The sequence below is a fragment of the Giraffa tippelskirchi genome, chromosome 9 (genome assembly GCF_054371585.1).
Source record: "Giraffa tippelskirchi isolate mGirTip1 chromosome 9, T2T-mGirTip1v1.2.pri, whole genome shotgun sequence".
Classification (NCBI taxonomy): domain Eukaryota; kingdom Metazoa; phylum Chordata; class Mammalia; order Artiodactyla; family Giraffidae; genus Giraffa; species Giraffa tippelskirchi.
Window position 1 is genome coordinate 131,943,240 of NC_137283.1, and position 20,695 is coordinate 131,963,934.

Genomic DNA, 20,695 nt, shown 5'->3' on the forward strand with positions numbered 1-20,695 from the left:
CAAGTTGTGAAAATAAAGAATTTTCTTATATTATCATTTTCTCAATATAATGTCTTACTATATATCATTAAAATGATCTCTAAGGCTTACTGGATCAAAAAATATTAGTGTTTTTATTACAGTTGACCTAAAGCAATTTAATATTTTTGTTAGGTATCTCCAAATTATCCAAGACCATGCCAGCCATGCCATTGTGATCCAGTTGGTTCCTTAAATGAAGTCTGTGTCAAGGATGAAAAACATGCTCGACGAGGTGAGAATTTGGTAGAGGGCCATTGTTCTGATTAAAAGTGAAAAAGTGTTAGTTGCTCAGTCATATCCAACTCTTACATCTCAGTAATTACGTTTATGTTCAATTATTCTTTAAAAGCAAGAAGAGTTGAATTGTTTTACATTAGTTATACATGTATATGCATATATATTTACATATCTATGTGTATATATATACATATATACATACACCTTCTAGTCAATTATAGATCTGTGGTGTATATATCTTTTGATGTTTTGTTATTAGATTACTTTGTAGCTGGTATGGTTTCTGGGGTGAAATGCCAGTGCTCCTTGAGGGATGTGTGGACTACAAAGGAGGAACAAATAGATGAGATCACAGACTGAGCTGTAGTTAATAATACAGAAAGCAAGAAGTGTGCATAAAGGACTATAAAAGGCAGTAGGAATGAGTTAATGAAGGAAAAGAGGCTGACATTAATTTAAGCTAATACCTGCTTTGAGGATTGAAATTCATGGTGAACTCCAAACATTAAGGAATCAAATGCCAAAATAACTCCTGGATGTAAAAATGTTTACAAGCTACTTCCAGAAAAGTTGCTTGCCAAGGTTAAGTAAAAAATTCATAGAATGTATGTGGAACTGTTTCTTTATATTTCAAAGACTGGATTCTTCTCTCCTGTGCAAAGACTAGAATAAATCATGGTTATGATATAAGCTTTTCCCCCCAAAGATTTTTGAATTAAAAGGCCGGCAACATTTCTTTGGCAGTCTAACTTACCTGCTTTCTTTACAAAGCTATATGATTATGTATTTAGGCCTTAGAGTCTTACATCTTAAAAGATTAAAAAATTATTATTTAAAAACTTGAATGGTGAATTATTGGTATCATTTCTGATTTTATGGTTCCTTATCTTTTTATGATAATAACCAAATCACATTATTTTTAACGTAATTTAATTTTAATCCCTGAGGTTAAACAGTAAGTATTTTGCTGTTGAAAAAGTGATTTAAAAAAGTAGAAAAGTAGAAAAATGGATATTCAATGCAGTGGTAATTCAAATACTATTATTAACATTTGTGTGTTAACTTTAGATTGTGACTTTTTCCCCATATCTGTTCATATTTCTCTGAAATCTGGTTTTAGCTCCTAAATAACAGTCCTCAACTCTGAAAGATATCAAGATTGTTTCCAAATTTTGTATATTTTAACCAATCTATAATGAAGATCTTTGTATATAAAATATTTTTCAATTATTTTTTCCCTCTGAGATATAAATTCTTTTCTTTTCAAATTGAGGTATAGTTGATGTACAATATTATATATGTTACAGTTGTAGAATACAGTGATTTTTCAGTTACTAGGAAAACAACACATGGTCAACTAAAATTTTAACAGTATGAACGGAGTAAAATAGATAGCAAATACTGTCCTCTTTAACCTATTCAACCCTAGTCTCATTTCCAAATGTAATCACAATTTAAAAAATTTTATATACTAATGTACCAAAATTCAGAAAACTCACTTTCACTATAATAATGACATTATGTTAAAATCACTGTACATATTAATTTTTTATTGGATTTCTTATATGCCTTTATAATCTTCAAATTCTTATCTACTCCAAGATAAGCAAATTATTTATTTCTTTAGCTCTTATTTCTTTCTATTCTTCCAGTTTTATTGCAATATAATTGACATACAGCACTGTGTAAGCTTGGGCTTCCCTTATGGCTCAGCTGGTAAAGAATCCACCTGCAACGGGAGACCTTTGGGAAGCTCCCCTGGAGAAGGGAAAGGCTACCCACTCCAGTATTCTGGCCTGGAGAACTCCATGGACTGTATATTCCATGGAGTCGCAAAGAGTTGGACACAACTGAGTGACTTTCACTTTCACTGTGTGAGTTTAAAGTATTCAACATGATGATTTGACTCTCACGCTTCATGAAATTATTACCATGATAAGTTTAGTGAACATCCATCATCTCAAGGATTACTTGAACACAAGCACTGCAATACCTTGACAGTCAATCTGAGAAACAAGATGGCTTTCTAAGTGATCAGTGGGATGGGATCTACTGGAAAAAGCGATGACTCATGTCCTGGGCAAGACAGAGTGGGACGATGCAAGATTTCATCACTTACTCAGAATGCAAAGATAATGAATTGTTTATTTCTGGAATTTTCCATGTGATATTTTTCAACTGTGGTTGACCACAGGTTAACTGAAACCATGAAAAGCGAAACCACAGATAAGAGAGGAAAGATGTATGTTTATTTTATAATTTGTATATGTAAGTAGTACTTTCTGCTATCTATTTGATTCTGCAGTTTGATTTTTTTTGGTGTTTATCTGGGCCTTGTTTTCTTGTGTTTTTCCTAACTCTGTGTGTGTGTGTGTGTGTGTGTGTGTGTGTGTGTGTGTGTGTGTGTGCGCGCGCGCACATACTTGTGTATTTCCTAGTTTACTGTTTCAGGAGTCTTGAGTTTATCTGTAAAGTTCTCTGATATGTCATCCTACCTTGAGTAGTACCTAGAATTTGTCTTTTGTTCAATAAAAGTGCTCCACACTCTAGTAAATCAGAGTTAATCGACTTTAGGAAAGACACTGGTTTAAGAAATGGCTTACTAATCTAGAAAGTATGTATAGTTTCTGATCTCCAAGGGATTTCTCTGCTTCATAACAGCACACAGCAGCAGCAGTCTGCCAATTTCATCCTGCACAGTCAAGTGTTCTGAACAAGACATTTAGTTTGTAGTACTTTCAGAGACAAACATTGAAATAGACATTTTTTATTACATAGAGTATTTCTCTGTTTAGTCTTGAGGTCTAGAGATTTTAATATCAGAAATAAATATTAATTGAGGGGAGTGTTTCTGTGGTCTTTATTGAAGTGGACAGATTTCTTTTTCATTTAACTTCTACATATGATTAAGAAAATAAATTTATTAATGTTCAACAATGCAGACATAACTCAAAGATATTACAAGTTCAGTTCCAAACCACTGTAATAAAGCAAGTTCCACAAATTTTTGGCTGCCCAGTGCATATTAAAGTTATGTTTATTAAGTATGTAATAGCATTATGTCTAAAAATACAATAGCTTAATTCAAAAAGACTTCCTCGCTAAAAAGTGCTAAACATTATCTGACCCTGTAGTGAGTTGCAATTTTTTTTGCTGACGCAGGATTTTCCCTTTAGGTCGATGGCTACAGGGTGGTGGTTGCTGAAGGTTGGGATGGCTGTGGCAATTTCTTACTATAACTAAACAATGATGTTTGCTACATTGACTGACTCTTCCTTTCATGAACAGTTTCTCTGTAGCATGTAATGCTGTTTGATAGCATTTTATCCACAATAAGACATCTTTTAAAATTGGAATCAGTCTTCTCAAACTCTGCTGCTTTATCAACTCAGTTCAGTCAGCTCAGTCACTCAGTCATGCCCAACTCTTTGCAACCCCTTGGACTGCAGCACACCAGGCCTCCCTGTCCATCACCAAATCCCGGAGTTTACTCAAACTCATGTCCATTGAGTCAGTGATGCCATCCAACCATGTCATCCTCTGTCATCCCCTTCTCCTCCTGCCCTCAATCTTTCCCAACATCAGGGTCTTTTCTAATGAGTCAGCTCTTCGCATCAGGTGGCCAATGTATTGGAGTTTCAGCTTTAGCATCAGTCCTTCCAATGAACATTCAGGACTGATTTCCTTTAGGATGGATTGTTGGATCTCCTTGCAGTCCAAGGGACTCTCAAGAGTCTTCTCCAACACCACAGTTCAAAAGCATCAATTCTTCGGTGCTCCAATTTCTTTATAGTCCAACTCTCACATCCATCCATACATGACTACTGGAAAAAGCATAGCTTTGACTAGACGGACCTTTGTTGGCAAAGTCATGTCTCTGCTTTTTAATATCCTGTCTAGGTTGGTCATAAATTTTCTTCCAAGGAGTAAGCATCCTTTAATTTCATGGCTGCAATCACCATCTTCAGTGATTATTGAGCCCCCCAAAATAAAGTCTGCCACTGTTTCCACTGTTTCCCCATCTATTTGCCATGAAGTGATGGGACCAGATGCCGTGATCTTAGTTTTCTGAATGTTGAGCTTTAAGCCAACTTTTTCACTCTCCTCTTTCACTTTCATCAAGAGGCTCTTTAGTTCTTCACTTTCTGCCAAAAGGGTGGTGACATCTGCATATCTGAGGTTATTGATATTTCTCCCAGCAATCTTGATTCCAGCTTGTGCTTCCTCCAGCCCAGTGTTTCTCATGATGTACTCTGCATATAAGTTAAATAAGCAGTGTGACAATATACAGCCTTGACGTACTCCTTTTCCTTTTTGGAACCAGTCTGTTTTCCATGTCCAGTTCTAACTGTTGCTTCCTGACCTGCATACAGATTTCTCAGGAGGCAGGTCAGGTGGTCTGGTATTCCCATCTCTTTCAGAATTTTCCACAGTTTGTTGTGATCCACACAGTCAAAGGCTTTGGCATAGTCAATAAGGCAGAAATAGATGTTTTTCTGGAACTTTCTTGCTTTTTCGATGATCCAGCAGATGATGGCATTTGATCTCTGGTTCCTCTGCCTTTTCTAAAACCATCTTGAATATCTGGAAGTTCATGGTTCATGTATTGTTGAACCTTGGCTTGGAGAATTTTGAGCATTACTTTGCTAGCGTGTGAGATGAGTACAATTGTGCGGTAGTTTGAGCATTCTTTGGCATTGCCTTTCTTAGGGATTGGAGTGAAAACTGACCTTTTCCAGTCCTGTAGCCTCTGCTGCGTTTTCCAAATATGCTGGCATATTGAGTGCAGCACTTTCACAGCATCATCTTTTAGGATTTGAAATAGCTCAGCTGGAATTCCATCACCTCCACTAGCTGTGTTCATAGTGATGTTTCCTAAGGGCCTCTTGCTTCACATTTCAGGATGTCTGGCTCAAGGTGAGTGATCACACCATTGTGGTTATCTGTGTCATGAAGATCTTTTTTTGTACAGTTCTTCTGTGTATTCTTGCCACTTCTTCTTAATATCAACTAAGTTTATCAACTAAGTTTACATTATTTGTTTTCAGTTCAATAGTCTTCACAGCACCTTCACTGGGAGTAGAATCTATGCCAAGGAATCACTTTCTTTCTTTTTCCAGGAGAGGCAACTCTGCATTTGTTAAAATTTATCATCATATTGTGGCAATTAAGTCCCATTTTCAGGGTCTACTTAGTTTGCTATTTCCACCACATCTGCAGTGACTTTTGGCACAGAAGTTGAATCCTCCATAGTTATCCAGAAAGGCTGGAATCAACTTCTTCTCAACTTCTGTTAATGTTGATACTTTGACCTCTTCCCATTGTCGGGGGAGTTTGTAGTTTCCTCAGTTCTGTCTTGTTGCAATGAAAATTTGAAGCAACGGATGGACCAGCATTACAGCCCTTGGGCGGACCACTGTTACAGCTCTTGGATGGACCACTGTTACAGCTCCATGTTACAGCTCAGTTTTATTTAGAAAGTAAAGGAAAATACATCCCTGAGGTGTGAGGGCACGCTGACCCAAAAGACATGAAGAGAAGAGAGGCCCCCCCAGCCCAATTTTGGCTCCTCTTTTTATGTTTTTTCTCCTCCCCCTGGCTGGCCCTGCCCTATGTAAATTGGGCTAGCCAGGAGTGCTGTTTATTTTACTTGAGGTCCTCACTCCGGTGCTTGGACCTTCCTTTGTTCTAATTTTGCAGGGTTTTTTCTTACTTGTCTTTTAGCCACCAGCATTCTGGACTCCTTTTACCTAACACCATTAACCTCTAATGTCTTAATTGCATTTAGAATGGTGACTCCTTTCTAGAAGGTTTTCAATTGACTTTGCCCAGATCTATCAATGGAATCACTATCTAAGGCAGCTGTAGCCTTAGAATATATATATATATGTATTAATAATAGGACTTGAAAAATAGAAAATCAGAATTACTTCTTGATCCATGGGCTGCAGAATAGATGTGTTAACAGGCTTGGAAATCATGTGAATCTCACCGTACATCTCCATCGGAGCTCTTGGATGACCAGGTTCATCATCAAAATGTTCATTAATATTTTGAAAGTTTTTTTTTTTTTTTGAGCAGTAGATCTCAACACTGGGCTTAAAATATTCAGTAAACTGTGTTTTAAAGAGATGTACAATCATCCAGGCAGAGTTGATTTAGTAGAGAGTCCTGGGATTTCTGGAATGGTAAATGAGCATCAGCTTCAACTTCAAGTCATCAGCTGCATTAACTCCCAGTATGAGAGTCAGCCTGTCCTTTGAAGATTTGAGGCCAGGCCTCGACCTCCCCTCTCTAGCTATGAAAGTCCTACATGTCATCTTTTCCCAATAGAAGCCTATTAAATCTACACTGAAAATCTGTTGTTGAGTGTCCTCACCTTCATCTTAGTTACATCTTCTGGATAACTTGCTGCAGCTTGCATCTGATCTGCATCAGCATTTGTTGCCTCATCTGGCGCATTTATGTTATGGAAATGGCTTCTTTCCTTAAGCCTTGTGAACCAATTTCTGCTAGCTTCAGACTTTTCTTCTGTGACTTACTCATTTCTCTCAACCTTTATAGAATTGAAGAGAGTTAGGGCTACCTCTGGATTAGGTTTTGGCTTAAGTAAATGTTGAGACTGGTTTGCTCTTCTATCCAGACCAATAAAACTTTCTCCAAATCAGCCATAAGGCTATTTCACTTTCTTAACATTTATGTGTTCACTGGAGGAGCACTTCTAATTTCTTTCAAGAACTTTTCCTTTGCATTTACAACTTGGCTAACTGTTTAGTTAAAGAAGATGAGCTTTAGGCCTTATTTCAGCTTTCAAAATTCCTTTCTCTATCAATTTAATTACTTCTAGCTTTTGATTTAAAGGGCTTCCCTAGTGGCTCAGTGGTAAAGAATCCACATGCAGGAGACCTGAGTTTGATCCCTGGGTTGGGAAGATCCCCTGGAGTGGAAAATGGCAACTCACTGCAGTATACTTAACCTGGGAAATTCCATGGATAGAGGAGCTATAGTTCATGGGGTTGCAAAAGAGTCGGCCATGTTTATTTTGGGTTATCTCTGTTAGATTTTGATGTCATATATTCATGAGCTTCATAAACTGAATTACATACCTGTCTGTTTTTAGATATGTTCCATACAAGTTTCAAACATTGAGAATACTATAAAAATTAACCAATACTGAAATATTTTTGGGGAATTCTTTCATCATTTGTTTTCCTTTGATATCCTTAATTAGCCTTGTCTAAGGTTCCTTTTTATTTGCTTCCTTTTTGATTATTTTTGTTTATGTTTCAAATATCCCTTGCTTCCTATGGTATTCATTTTGTTTTACATTTTTTATAATTACATAAATTAAGTTTTAATTTGTTTACATTTTTTAATAATGGAAGTATTTAAGCCTAAAAGTTTGGCTTCAGTTTTTCTACATCCAATTGAATATAGCTCTCTGTGCTATACAATAGGACCTTGTTGTTTATCCATTCTCTATGTAAATAGTTTGCATCTGCTAATTCCAAACTCCCAATTCATCCTTCCCACAATCTTCTCTTCTTTGGCAATCACAAATCCGTTCTCTATATCTGTGAGTCTGTTTCTGCTTGGTAGATAAGTTCATTTGTGTCATATTTTAGAATCTACATGGAAGTGATACCATATGGTATCTGTCTCTTTCTGACTTATTACTTTACTTAGTATGATAATCTCTAGATCCATCCATGTTGCTGCAAATGGCATTATTTCATTCTTTGTTATGTCTGAATATTATTCCATTGTATATATGTACCATATCTTCTTTATCTATTCATTTGTTGATGGACATTTAGTTTGAATACCCTTAGTCTTTTTCTTTGTTTTACTTAGATGATTGTCATTAGGTTTTTATTTTAAAGTAGTATATTTTTATCCCCAAGCCACTTTTCCATCTTGTGATAGTCTCAGAAGGTTTATGAGTTAATTTGAAGATACTGATATGTGTTTCATCTTTTATTAGGTCTGGCACCTGGGTCCTGTCATTGTAAACCTGGCTTCAGAGGGGTGAGCTGTGATCGCTGTGCCAGAGGTTACACTGGCTACCCGGACTGCAAACCCTGTAACTGCAGTGGTGCAGGGAGCACAAATGAGGACCCTTGTTTTGGACCCTGTAACTGCAAGGTACCTTGTTTACTCAAACAATGTCCCATTGTTTAGAGCAAAGGTTATTTTCCTTAGTATCTCTCTTATGTTTGTGCACATCAAGCGATTGGAGCTTCTGTAAATATCCAGTCTCTATTCTATGGTAGCACTCCTATAAGTGTCTTTAGAATCAGGTTTGGTTCAGCAAGACACATGCCTTTTGTCTAAAAACTTAGAAATACAGAAGAGAAGTCATCTTAAGAATGTGTTATTTTATAACAGAAACACATTTGCCCCCTTACCAATCTAGTCTGTTAATTTTAAAATATACAACACTAAAGCTAGCAATCCTTTAAAATTACTATACACTCAAAACAACTTTAGCTTCATATCTTATCTAATTCTGAAAAGAATTCTCTCAAAGCTTTCATTCTAGATTTTTAAATAATCTTCTGAAATTTGAACCCAGATAGGTCTGAAAATATGTTCAAAATCTTCTATTTAATTACCAAAAAATGTGAGAAACCCTAGTGGAATTGGTTACATGCTCAGTAATTCCTCCCAAGAGTACTTTCAGAAATCCAACTTTATTTATTGTACACACTCAGATAATAGGACAGCATGCTATCACCAAGGGACACACTGTACCTGCAGCTTATACATAGAGGAAACATAGAAGCAAGTACATATTTGAAATTACAAAACTGGTTTGCATGCATGCATCGCTTCAGTCGTGTCTGACTCTGTGCAACCCCATGGACAGCAGCCCACCAGGCACCCCTGTCCACCGGATTCTCCAGGCAAGAATCCTGGAGTGGGTTGCCATTTCCTCCTCCATAAAACTGCTTTACTTTACAGCAATCAGTTCCAAAACATTCGGATCAGACCATGTTAGCTATATTAGCTGAGAGAATCAACACTCCATTGAAAAAGTTAGAATCCCATACAAACATAAAAATAAATGTTACTTTTTAAAAGAAAAAGCATAGATGAAATTTTGTTAAGAATATTTCCTTTATTAATTCATTAGTCTTATCTGTTGCTGCTGCTTAGTCACTTAACTTGTGTCTGACTCTTTGCGACCCCATAGACTCTAGCCCGCCAGGCTCCTCTGTCCATGGGGATTCTCCAGACAAGAATACTGGAGTGGGTTGCCATGCCCTCCTCCAGGCTCCAGGGGGATCTTCCCAACCCAGGGGTCGAACCCAAGTCTCCTGCATTGCAGGTGGATTCTTTACAATATGAGCCTCTAGTGAAGCAGTCTTATCTAGACAACTATAAATTATATACTGATAGTTTTTGTTTAAGTGTACATATGTATACAAACATTAAACCATTAAATAAGTAAACATTAGTATCCATGTTGAGCATACATTTGTTGGGACAAGAAGCTAAACATTGTAATCGTTATATAATTAAATATATGTTGTATAGGGCTATTTAGATACCTATCTTGGAACACTGAAACAATAAAACTCCTATCTACATAAACATGCAGAAAGTCTACAGTCCATGGTAAAGAGTTGCCATGTGTTGAAAAATAGTAAATTAACTACATCTAGTACCTTTTAGTCTAATATTATCTGAGATGAAGACTTACTTGTAGATCAATACCAGAGTGGTCTGTGAGTGATCACTTGCTAACGGACACCACTTCTCTTGTGATGTATATCTTTTGGAGTAATCTTAGAAGCATCTCTAATATTTATGAAATATATTTCCTGTATGTGCTTTATTCCTTGCCCCAAACTCCACAGAAATCTCTTAGCTTTATCACTTGTTCAAATAAAGGACAGGCACAGCTGAGCTTAAAATGAAAGAGAAACCTTCTGAGTCTCTAGAATAGAGGAAATAAAACTGGAGAAAAAGGGAATGTTGTCATACACATACTATTCATAGAGGGAAGATGCCTAGTATTTGCAAAGAAAGAGTAACAAATGAATGAATGAGGCAGGTCCCATTCATTTTCTTTGATAAATATATCAGAAAGGCTAGAACAGGAGAGTTGTCATCATTAGCAGAGCTCCAAGGGAGAATTGCTCAAGCCACTGGCTGATCTCTGCCTGCCTCAGAGAGTGATTCCAATCCTAATAAGAAAAATGCCTCTTACAAAGTCACTTGAAGCTCTACATAGACAAATAGAACACAACAATATACAGTAATTAAGAAATCATAAAAGAGAATGAAAATTTAAGTAAGTAGCATCATTCAAAGAGTTCCCTTCAACTATGTGATATTTTAAATAGATGACTATAAGCTCTTATAAACTAGAATGCTTTATAGGATATAAACTTGCAGAAAGCAAATCTCATTAGATATTTAAATAATTTTAGAAGTGTTGAATTTTATGCATGTTTCACAAAACATCATTTGACATAGGATTGTCAGCTGATTACTCAAAACAACATGGATCAGAATGCTGTTTAACAGATGAAATGTTATTTAGAAACTAAGTGGAGACTTAAATTCAAATAAGATGATACCTATAAAAGCATTCATCTCCAAAATGTGTATTAACCAGTAAACATTTGCACATTTATTCTTTTTCACTGTAATATATATCAGTTGTCCAAAATTTTCATTAAAAAATATCTTAAGTTTGTAAACATTTTAAGAAATCACCTTGTTGTAAAATCTTGGGCCTAAATTTATTTCTAGTGTAAATTGTAAATGACTAATGTTCTATTTAAATGCAGTACTGAGAAAAGTGGACACCTTATTCCCATTTCTTCCATTTCTCATACAAGTATTCTGGATAAAACAGAGCAAAGAAATTTGCAATCATGTAGATTCAGGAAAGAAAGGGAATTTCCTAGATATCAGACCAAAGAAGGAAGTCTGAGTTAAGCATGGTGCTGTTTAGTCGCTAAGTTGTGTTTGATTCTTTGTGACCCCGTGGACCGTAGCCCGTCAGCCTCCTCTGTCAGTGGGATTTCCCATGGCAAATACTGGAGTGGTTGTCATTTCCTTCACTTAAGCATGTGAAGTGAAGAGAAAGCATTAGTCACTCAGTGGTGTTTGACTCTTTGTGACTATAGCAGCCAAGCTCCTCTGTCCATGGGGAACTCTCCAGGCAAGAATACTGGAGTGGGTAGCCATTTCTTTATCCAGGGGATCTTCTTTACCCAGCCATTGCACTCAGGTTTCTTCATTTCAGACAGATTCTTTTCCATCTGAGCCACCAGGAAAGCCCAGTCACTCAGTGGTGTTTGACTCTTTGTGACTATAGCAGCCAAGCTCCTCTGTCCATGGGGAACTCTCCAGGCAAGAATACTGGAGTGGGTAGCCATTTCTTTATCCAGGGGATCTTCTTTACCCAGCCATTGCACCCAGGTTTCTTCATTTCAGACAGATTCTTTTCCATCTGAGCCACCAGGAAAGCCCATAACTTCAAACAAAACTATGCAACTAAGGTCATGGCATTGGATATAGGAGGCTCATCTTAATGCTAAGATAGGGGTTCAAGTTTAGAGTTTTAATGGCTTCTCTAAAGCTTGACACTAAGATTGGGACTCACCAAGGGAAACAGGAACTGAATTCATTCAAACTTGGACTCTATAAATGCTCCCTAGCAGTCAACAAGCAGGCACTAGAAAATTACACTCAGAGGCTAGGTATGTCAACCAGAAAACATTTTCTTTCCTTTGGGGCTCTAGGTAGGTAAAAATTAGTACACTGTCAAAACCCCAAATCTGTGTGCCACATGGGAATGGGGTCAGTTTTAATCTCCCTTTATGTGCTAGAATTCTTCAACATTTCAAGCAAATGGTATTTCCACAGGAAGAAAGTATAGCCTTAATTGACAGTGAACTCACCATAAAGTAATATATTGCACAATAGAAAAATAACTGCAAGAGGAAATTGGAAGTCAGAATATTCATAAACTAAAAACAAGAATCAGATAACCAGAAAAAAATTGTACACACAAAAATATTTAAACAACTTAACAATATAAATCACAGAAATAAAATACGTAGAAAATGAATAGTCATAAAAGTATGAGTAGAAAATAAAAGCACAAAGGAAAATAGGGGAAAAACAAAAAATAGAGTACTATGTTAAAAGAATAAGCAGGTTTGGAAAAAAGTTAATGTAATTTCTTTCTAGAAATGAACAAAAAAAATCAGATGTAGTCATTGAAATTTAAAATTCAGTGAATGGGTTGAACAAGAGGTTAGAAACTGTTGGATAGAGGATCAGAAATACAGAATGGAGTAAAATACTTATACATTGTCATAGGGAGGTAAAGAAATAAAAACATGAGATGCCAAGTGGCATGGTTGGTAGAATGATACAATTCAACTTAAGTTTAGTAGAAGTGGCCAAAGAAGATATTAGATGAAATTGGGGAGAAACAGTATTCAAAAATAATGGAGTAAAGAATTATGAAGAATTAAAGAAAATTATACATGCTCCATTTGAAGAAGATAAAAAAAGTCCACCACCAGGGTTTATAGTATAATCCCTGCCCACCAGTCAAGGAAAAATATTAAAACCAGAGACAAATATCAGTTTATTGTGAATGTTCACCACCAGCAGTTCAACTTCACTGAAAAAGCTTCTCAGTGACATATGTACTTTAGTCAAAGAATATTGAACCCAGAAGCGTTTCAGTGGGTTGAAGACTGTAAGAATCAGTCTATGGAAAGCAGTAGAATTTCTGTACACCAGCGACAACCAATTAGGAAATGTAATAATATTTAGAATGGCAACAAAACGATGTGGTACTTAGGAATAAATGTTCTTAAGTAGAGTATTTTTAAAAAGGTTATTGAAGATCATAAAGCAGTATTTAAAATGGGGAGATAGCTGCTAATTTTAAGTACTGGTAAAAATCTGGGGAAATGGAAGTGTTCACCATTGCTCTTATTAAAATGAATTAGGGACTTCCCTGGTAGTCCAGTGGCTAAGACTCCGCACTCCCAATGCAGGGGGCCCAGATTTATTCCATGAGAAGGGCATGGCAACCCACTCCGGTATTCTTGCCTGGACAATCCCTATGGGCAGAGGAGCTTTGCGGCCAGGAGTCCATGGGGTCGCAAAGAGTCGGACATCACTGAGCAACTAAGCATAGCACAGCAAGGAACTAGGTCCCCCATGCTGCAGTGAAGATGAGGAAAATCCCACATGGCACAACTTAGACCCAGTACAGCCAAATAAATAAATAAATATTTAAAAAAATTAGGATGAAGTAGTATCAAAACTTAGGCCAATATGGCACTATCTAGTATTATCATTAAAGGTACTTAAAACCTGTCAGCCAGCAACTCAGTATCTAGACATTTACCCTAAAGAACCTTATGCTACATGTACAAAGAAGTATATGAAAGATGTTCAGCACACTCCTGCTTGTTATTATGAAAATTAGGGAAAATCTAAATATCCATAGATAAGAAAAATAAATTGTGATATATTCATATAATCTGATACAAGAAACGAGTGAGTGAAATAGGTCTTACATGTAAAAACATTGATAAATTTCCGGATGAAGTGAAGGAAACAAATGCTGTTATCATTCATGTAAAGATGTAAAACATAAAAAAAAAATATGAATACACAAATAGAAATTTTAAAATTTAAATGCACTGATATGATTTGTACTAATTTCAGCAAGACAAGGCTCAAAGCTTTTCCTTCTGCCCTCTTACTGTATCCTCCTCCTCTCCTAGTGTCTTCCCCTCCCAAAATTTGCTTCATCTCTCATATCCTAGCCTGTCTCTTATTCTTTCAGAGTATATTACTTAACTTGGGCTCTTGTTGGATTTGATTTGATATTTTGTTGACTGTATTTGCATCCACATTCCTCAGAGAAAGTGGTCTGTAATTTTCTTTTTTTGTAGTATCTTTGTCTGGTTTTGGTCTCAGAGTGATGGTGGCTTCATAGAATAAATTTGGAAGTGTTTACTCCTCTTCAACTTTTTGGAACAGTTTGAGAAGGATACATTCTTTATTGTACATTTGGTAGGATTTCTCAATGAGGCTGTCCAATTCTGAACTCTTGTTTGGAGAGAGGTGTTTTGTTTTTGTTTTTTACAGATTCTATTCCACTTCTAGTGATGATCTGTTCAAGTTAACTATTTCTTCTTGATTCAGTTTTGACAAGCTGTGTGTTTCAAAAACTTGTCCATTTCTGCAATTTGTTAGCATAAAACTGTTCAAACTGGAGAAGGAAATGACAACCCACTCCAGTATTCTTGCCTGGAGAATTCCATAGACAGAGGAGCCTGCTGGGCTACAGTCCATGGAGCCGCAGTCAGTCATGACTGAGTGACTAACACTTTCACAGCTGTTCATAGTTATTCTCTTATGATTTTTTGTTGAGCACTTTTTGTGTCTATGTTCATCAGTAACATTTGCCTGTAACTTTCTTTTTGTGGTATCTTTACCTGGTTTTGGTATTGGGGTGATTGTGGGGCTGGGGTTTGGGAACTGTAACTGCAGGAAATGAGGTAGCTGTGCTGCTGCCTAGGTTCTGGGCTGCCTCTGTGATAGACTTCTTCTGGGATCTGTCTACTCCAGATCTAGTGCTAAACTGTGGTGTGGAGTGAGCAGAGCTCATGTATTCTTGCTGGAAAACCAGTCACGGAATACTCCTGCTCAGAGCCTCTCTGCCCATATTTAGCACTTGACCACTGTGTGTTCCTATGGCACTAGCTGGTGCATGCATTGACAATGGTCATCTCAGCTCTGCCCAGATCACACCCCAGGTGCCCTGGTCTGTCTCTGTATAAGTAGACTGAATCGTTGCCTTGTTCTTGCACCAGGCTATAGTGTGGAGTTGAGTGGAGCTGGGGTATTCAGCCCTTCAGATTGGAAAGTGCAGCAAAGTGGCAGCCGCCATTGCAAGGCTCTCTCTGCTCTAACTGTTAGCAAGCCAACACTCCTCACCAATAGAGTCAAGACTTCCACAGCCCATCTGTCTTAGCAGATTTTCCAGCAGGGAAGGGGGCTTGTATCCTGCATTCAGGAACCCAGGACTGAGATGCACAGAATGAATCAATCTGCTCTCTCCCCAAGGTGAGAGCCACCAGTGTGGCCCTTCTCTTTCTTCCAGATCTCTCCAAGAGGAGCAGGTTCTGACCTGATGCCTTTTTTTTCCCCACCGTAACATGATTATGTGTAGGTCTTTCTTACAGTTTTGGTTGTATAAGAGATCTTCTGCCAATTTCCCATTAGTTTTCTGTGAGAATTGTTCTGGACATAGGTATATTTTTGATGAGTTTGTAGTGAGCTGCATGTCCACCTGCTCTACCACTTTGATCCCATTTCAGATCTAGATATTTAAATTACTGGTTTTTGAGGGGTGGATGGGGCATTCATCTATACTTTTTTTTCTATTGTCTGGTTTTCTAGTTTTCAACTATTCTAGAGTTCCTAGAATAAACAGTAGGTGATCTTATGCTTGGAAAAAAAAAAACAAAAAACAAAAAAACTTGCTCTCTTTAACTACCAATAATAGTCATTAGCTTTTAGGGTTACATACAGTCTTGCCTGGAAAATCTCATGGACAGAGGAGCCTAGCAGGCTGCAGTCCATGGGGTCACAAAGAGTTGGACACAACTGAGCAACTACACTTTCACTTTTCCCTTTCATGCACTGGAGAAGGAAATGGCAACCCACTCCAGTATATTCTTGCCTGGAGAATCCCAGGGATGGGGGAGCCTGGTGGGCTGCCATCTATGGGGTCACACAGAGTCGGACACGACTGAAGCAACTTAGCAGCAGCAGCAGCAGAGCGACTGAACATAGCTGAAACACACATGGAAAAATATTCATATTTTTAACCTCTAGGTTGTGGGTAATGGATAGTTATCATATGTATTTTTCTAATGCTTTGAAGTAATTCTAGATTTAAAGTTTCTCTAATTGAAGGAACAAAAAGGATTTCCTAATTTAAAAAGATATAAAAGCAATTTTTAGCTTACTACAATATCAACTACTGTAATGTCTACACATAAGATTTTCTGTTATATCCTTGTTTAGACAATGATATTACTGAACACCATCCTAATTATATTTCAAAGTATGAAAGCAATACAACTCAAGACACAAAAATATTTACTAATTTTATGTATTATTAATATGTTTAAAATGTCTCTCCTGGTAAATTACAAGAGACAAGCTAATTTCAGATATATGACAAGTCAATTAAATTTAAATGCTCTTCTGATTCTTGGCATTTATTTTAAGTACTGCATGCTAAAATTTGGCTCTTTTGAAGTTTAGTATCATATTCTCTATTCAAAGGGAATTGAATTGCAGGCTCTGATAAATAATATAAATGAACCTTGATCTAGAAAGGTAGAAACGTGCTTTTATTTTTATCAAAGTCATAATAGACAAATAGTGAAGTAAAAGACTGAAAAGTCTATATTTTTATCTTGTTTTGCCCCCCCCCTTTTTTTGACTGCACTTTTTGTTAACTTCTTATTGGCACACAAAATGATGTGATCTGACCTTGGTTTACCTCTCCAGAATATTCTTGAGCTTCAGCTTCTGTCTTCTAGCCTTGCTTAAGTTTCTTGAGTCACCAAGCTCTTTTTAACTCTGGAATTTTACAGATTCTATTCAGACTGCTTGGAAAACCTCACTCTGACCTTTTCCCTTTGCTTACCTAGGCAGTTTTCAAGCCTCAGTTCTATTTCTCAGTAAACTATCCATTATCCCCCAGTGAAAATTATTCTTCTGCCATAGTCACTTGTCATCTTTTTCATTGATTATCTTTTCACAATTTGCAATCCATTTAACGTCTATTACACCTCTGTGATGACATCAATTCTATGTATTTTCTTCATCATTAAAAAATAAGATAACACAGTGGCTCACACATAAAAAAGAAGGAAAGGAGAAAACTAAAAAGAAGTGTGAAGCTTTGACAGTTGCTTAAATGATTCATATTTCTTAATCCATAAAATGATATTGAATCTTTCTTGCCTAATTTTCTATAGTTGCAACATTGAAACCCTGTACAAAATATAAAGTATAATCATAAATGCCTGCTGGTTTATCTCTTGTTTATATATTTTTATAAGTAGAGATACGTTTCCATTCTTTTCCCCAATGGGATTTTTAAAGTGTATGCTAATATTTTTATTGGTCTGGGTTTCCCACCTCTTTTCCATTTATGTATAGGAATGTTTATCTTACTTTCTTGTTAGGTTCAAACCCAGGGCATTTTTACAAACGGCATTCAATTTATATGTTTGATCCCAAATCGAAATAACAAATGTAAAATTTTTAGCATAAAAAGTCTATGCCATAATTTGTCTTCTGTGACAGTTACAGTTCAAAACTATTATGTTAATTGTTTTTTTTATATTGAAAGTTAAGCTTGTAAAAAGTTGAGAACTAATTTTCATTGATTTTCTTCTCTTTTTCTAACCCACCAAGTATTATTTAGCCTTAGAACAGTGTATTTAAAGAGTAAACACTCAACAAATACTGCTAATTATCTAATTATCCTTCTTTTGTTAACTTGTTTTAATACTAGGATGCGTTAAAATGAAGGCCATAACAGAGGGATAGCTTTAATTGAATACAGACACCCTAACAATCAGTCATGGCTGCAAATTTTTTGAAAAAAATGTTCACAAAAAAATAACTTAAATGTCACGGGAAATATTCCTAGTAACTTCGTCAGTAGAATTCCCAGTTGGCTAACAATCACAGATAAGCATGTACTGTTGAAGTTGTCCCTAATTTGTAAGAAGGTAACTTCATGAGAAAGAATACAAGGAAACTATTATGACTCTATTTCTCCAGAGAGAAACTGTGCTGAGGAAACTATAGCAAAAAGAAAACTGAGGTCAACCCAACAGTCTCTAACTTCAAGAAAAAAGGATCTAGTCATATTTTTCTAATTCAACTTTAGGAAAAAAAGAGTACTAATAAAAAAGGACAGTTATTACATAATTTTTGTAGGGTAGGTCACAAAATATCTAATTAGATACTCAGCTAAATATGTTCAACAGAAATATGTATGTAAAGCACATATTTCTCCCTAGGGAGATGAAAATTTGTTCTTGAGGGGCAAAAATATATCCATTTTATGTATAAGGCAAACATATTCATGCAGTGCATTAACACATACAGTATATCTGTAGAATTAAAATTTCATTGTGGTGATGATTAGAAAAAAATGACTAAGAGGTTCCTTAGGGACAAGATAATGAAAACTAGCTTGAGAATCATGGGTCTGAAGTGACACTTTTTATTATAAAAATATGTAAGAGAATAAAAATATATGCTATGTGGATTAATTTTTGACAGTGACAAAATAATTGACTATTATTAGTTCTTGTTTTATTTTTGTTAATATAACCAACTGGAATAATGCTTTAGAAATGAAAAAGCTAGAATATTTGCTTTTAGGAAAATAAGATGATATAAGGAAATGTTAATCTCTAGAGTGAAAATCTGGAGCACTCTGAAAATTAAGTGTGGAGCATTTTGGAAAATTCCTATTTCATGGGCCTATGTGTAAAAAAATTGCCATTAAGTTTCAAAATTAGAAAGAATACTATTGAACTCTAAATAAATAAAATATTAAAATTACTGGATTGATGAGAGCTGCACATTTGAAATGCCAAGAGACTAGATTTGACCCCATTTTGTTTAGATAAACAGTTAAAAAGACTTTTAACATTTTTATTAAATTATATGCTATAACTCGTTTTAAAGTTGATCAGTGTAGAGAGTTAAAAGAGAGAAATCTCATAATGACTAAATTAGTATTTGGGCTAAAAGTCATAGACTCTTACCATCATTATCAGGTATTTAGGATTAGTTATTTTCACATCCATGCTTTAGAGACTGAGTTGGATGGTGACACATGAGAAGATAAGGTATTTGTCCTTGAATATCTCAATAATATAAGTGGCAAAAAAAAGAACATAAATGATGGTTTTATTGTTTGGATTGATTGATTGACTTAAAAAAGAAAACCTACGTAGACATTCTTATATCTGTAAACATTCTAATTAAAGAGAACAGTGCTGAAGTGGCCCGTTTTAATTTGATGATGCAAACCTTAGGGTATATTACATTTTTTTCTTTCAAACTTGTGGCTTTTCTGTCTTATTTTGCCTTCAGTAGGTTGGAAAACTTTGGTCATAAATCCAGTGTCAGATCCAGAGCATGTACTCAATACCCCTCTTAAGACAGAAATTCCCTTGTGCTTTGTATTATACTTACTGGTCCACGTTCTTACTTCCTTTGCTGTAATTCTCTTGAGGACATTTTTTATATTCTCTTTGGCATTTCATATAATGCCTTGTATGTAGTATGTCAGCTATGATTTGATGAATGAGTGAGTAATAACAGAGAATAAAGGAACAGTGAGAAGTGATATACAGATCATTTATTAATAATTTAATATTGATAGCAAAGGAAATTAAAATGCTCAAAGAACCTACCCATAAAGCAGATAGTTCATTCTCAAGTTGAAAATGAATTAGGAATACACTCAGGGGTTGCTTCATGGATGATAGTTGTTGATGACTCCTAGAGAAATTTTGAAAAAGCAATTACGTACCTGGGAACCCATAAAAAGAATTGAGACCCAAGCTTCCAAGATCACCTGTATTAGAAAACTACTAAGAAGTGGAGAACCTCTGTCTCTGTGAGGTGTAATAAAAGTCCTGGAGCACCATGCTTCTATGTTTGAATTGTGCCACTTTAACATAGCAAACTGTAATGTTCTCTAGTAAGCACTGTTTTAAAACTAGTATCTTTTTAAAGAAAATTCTGGAGTCCTTAAATAAGAAATTACTTAGATATGCACTCTCTAAGGGAGATTAGAAAGCTAAAAAGGAAGTAGACTCTGATGTAATAATTAAGTCTATACATATCAGAAAGCAGAGTGCTAGTGAGGGTTAAAAAGATGTTCTCCCTGATTCATTATTTTCTTAGCAGCATCAAGAGGCTCTTTAACCAGTCCATAAGAACACACATATAAGAATTATATCCATCAATGGATCAAATTGCCAACATCCATTGGATCATAGAAAAAGAAGGAGATTTCCAGAAAAGCATTTACTTCTGCTTTATTGACTATGCCAAAGCCTTGACTGTGTGGATCACAACAAACTGAAAAATTCTTAAAGAGATGGGAATACCAGACACCTGACCTGCCTCCTAAGAAATCTGTATGCAGGTCAAGAAGCAACAGTTAGAACCAGACATGGAACAATGGACTGGTTCCAAATTGGGAAAGGAGTATGTCAAGGCTGTATATTGTCACCCTGTTTATTTAACTTATATGCATAGTACATCATGCAAAATGCTGGGCTGGATGAAGCACAAGCTGGGTTCAAGATTGCCAGGAGAAGTA

The 20,695-nt window shown here is 36.0% G+C and overlaps 1 protein-coding gene and 1 long non-coding RNA gene across 2 annotated transcripts in view; both read left to right on the forward strand.

The window, feature by feature from the left end:
- Positions 1-20,695, forward strand: part of LAMA2 (laminin subunit alpha 2) — a 653,829-nt gene that overhangs the window by 263,890 nt on the left and 369,244 nt on the right. Inside the window, exons 9-10 of the mRNA XM_081529101.1 lie at positions 154-253; positions 8,243-8,403. Of these exons, the coding sequence (XP_081385227.1) occupies positions 154-253; positions 8,243-8,403 (261 nt within the window). The remainder of the gene's footprint in view (positions 1-153; positions 254-8,242; positions 8,404-20,695) is intronic.
- Positions 9,815-12,255, forward strand: LOC145521109 (uncharacterized). Its single transcript, XR_014065115.1, has 2 exons — positions 9,815-11,375; positions 11,568-12,255. It is a non-coding gene; the product is annotated as an uncharacterized LOC145521109 (long non-coding RNA).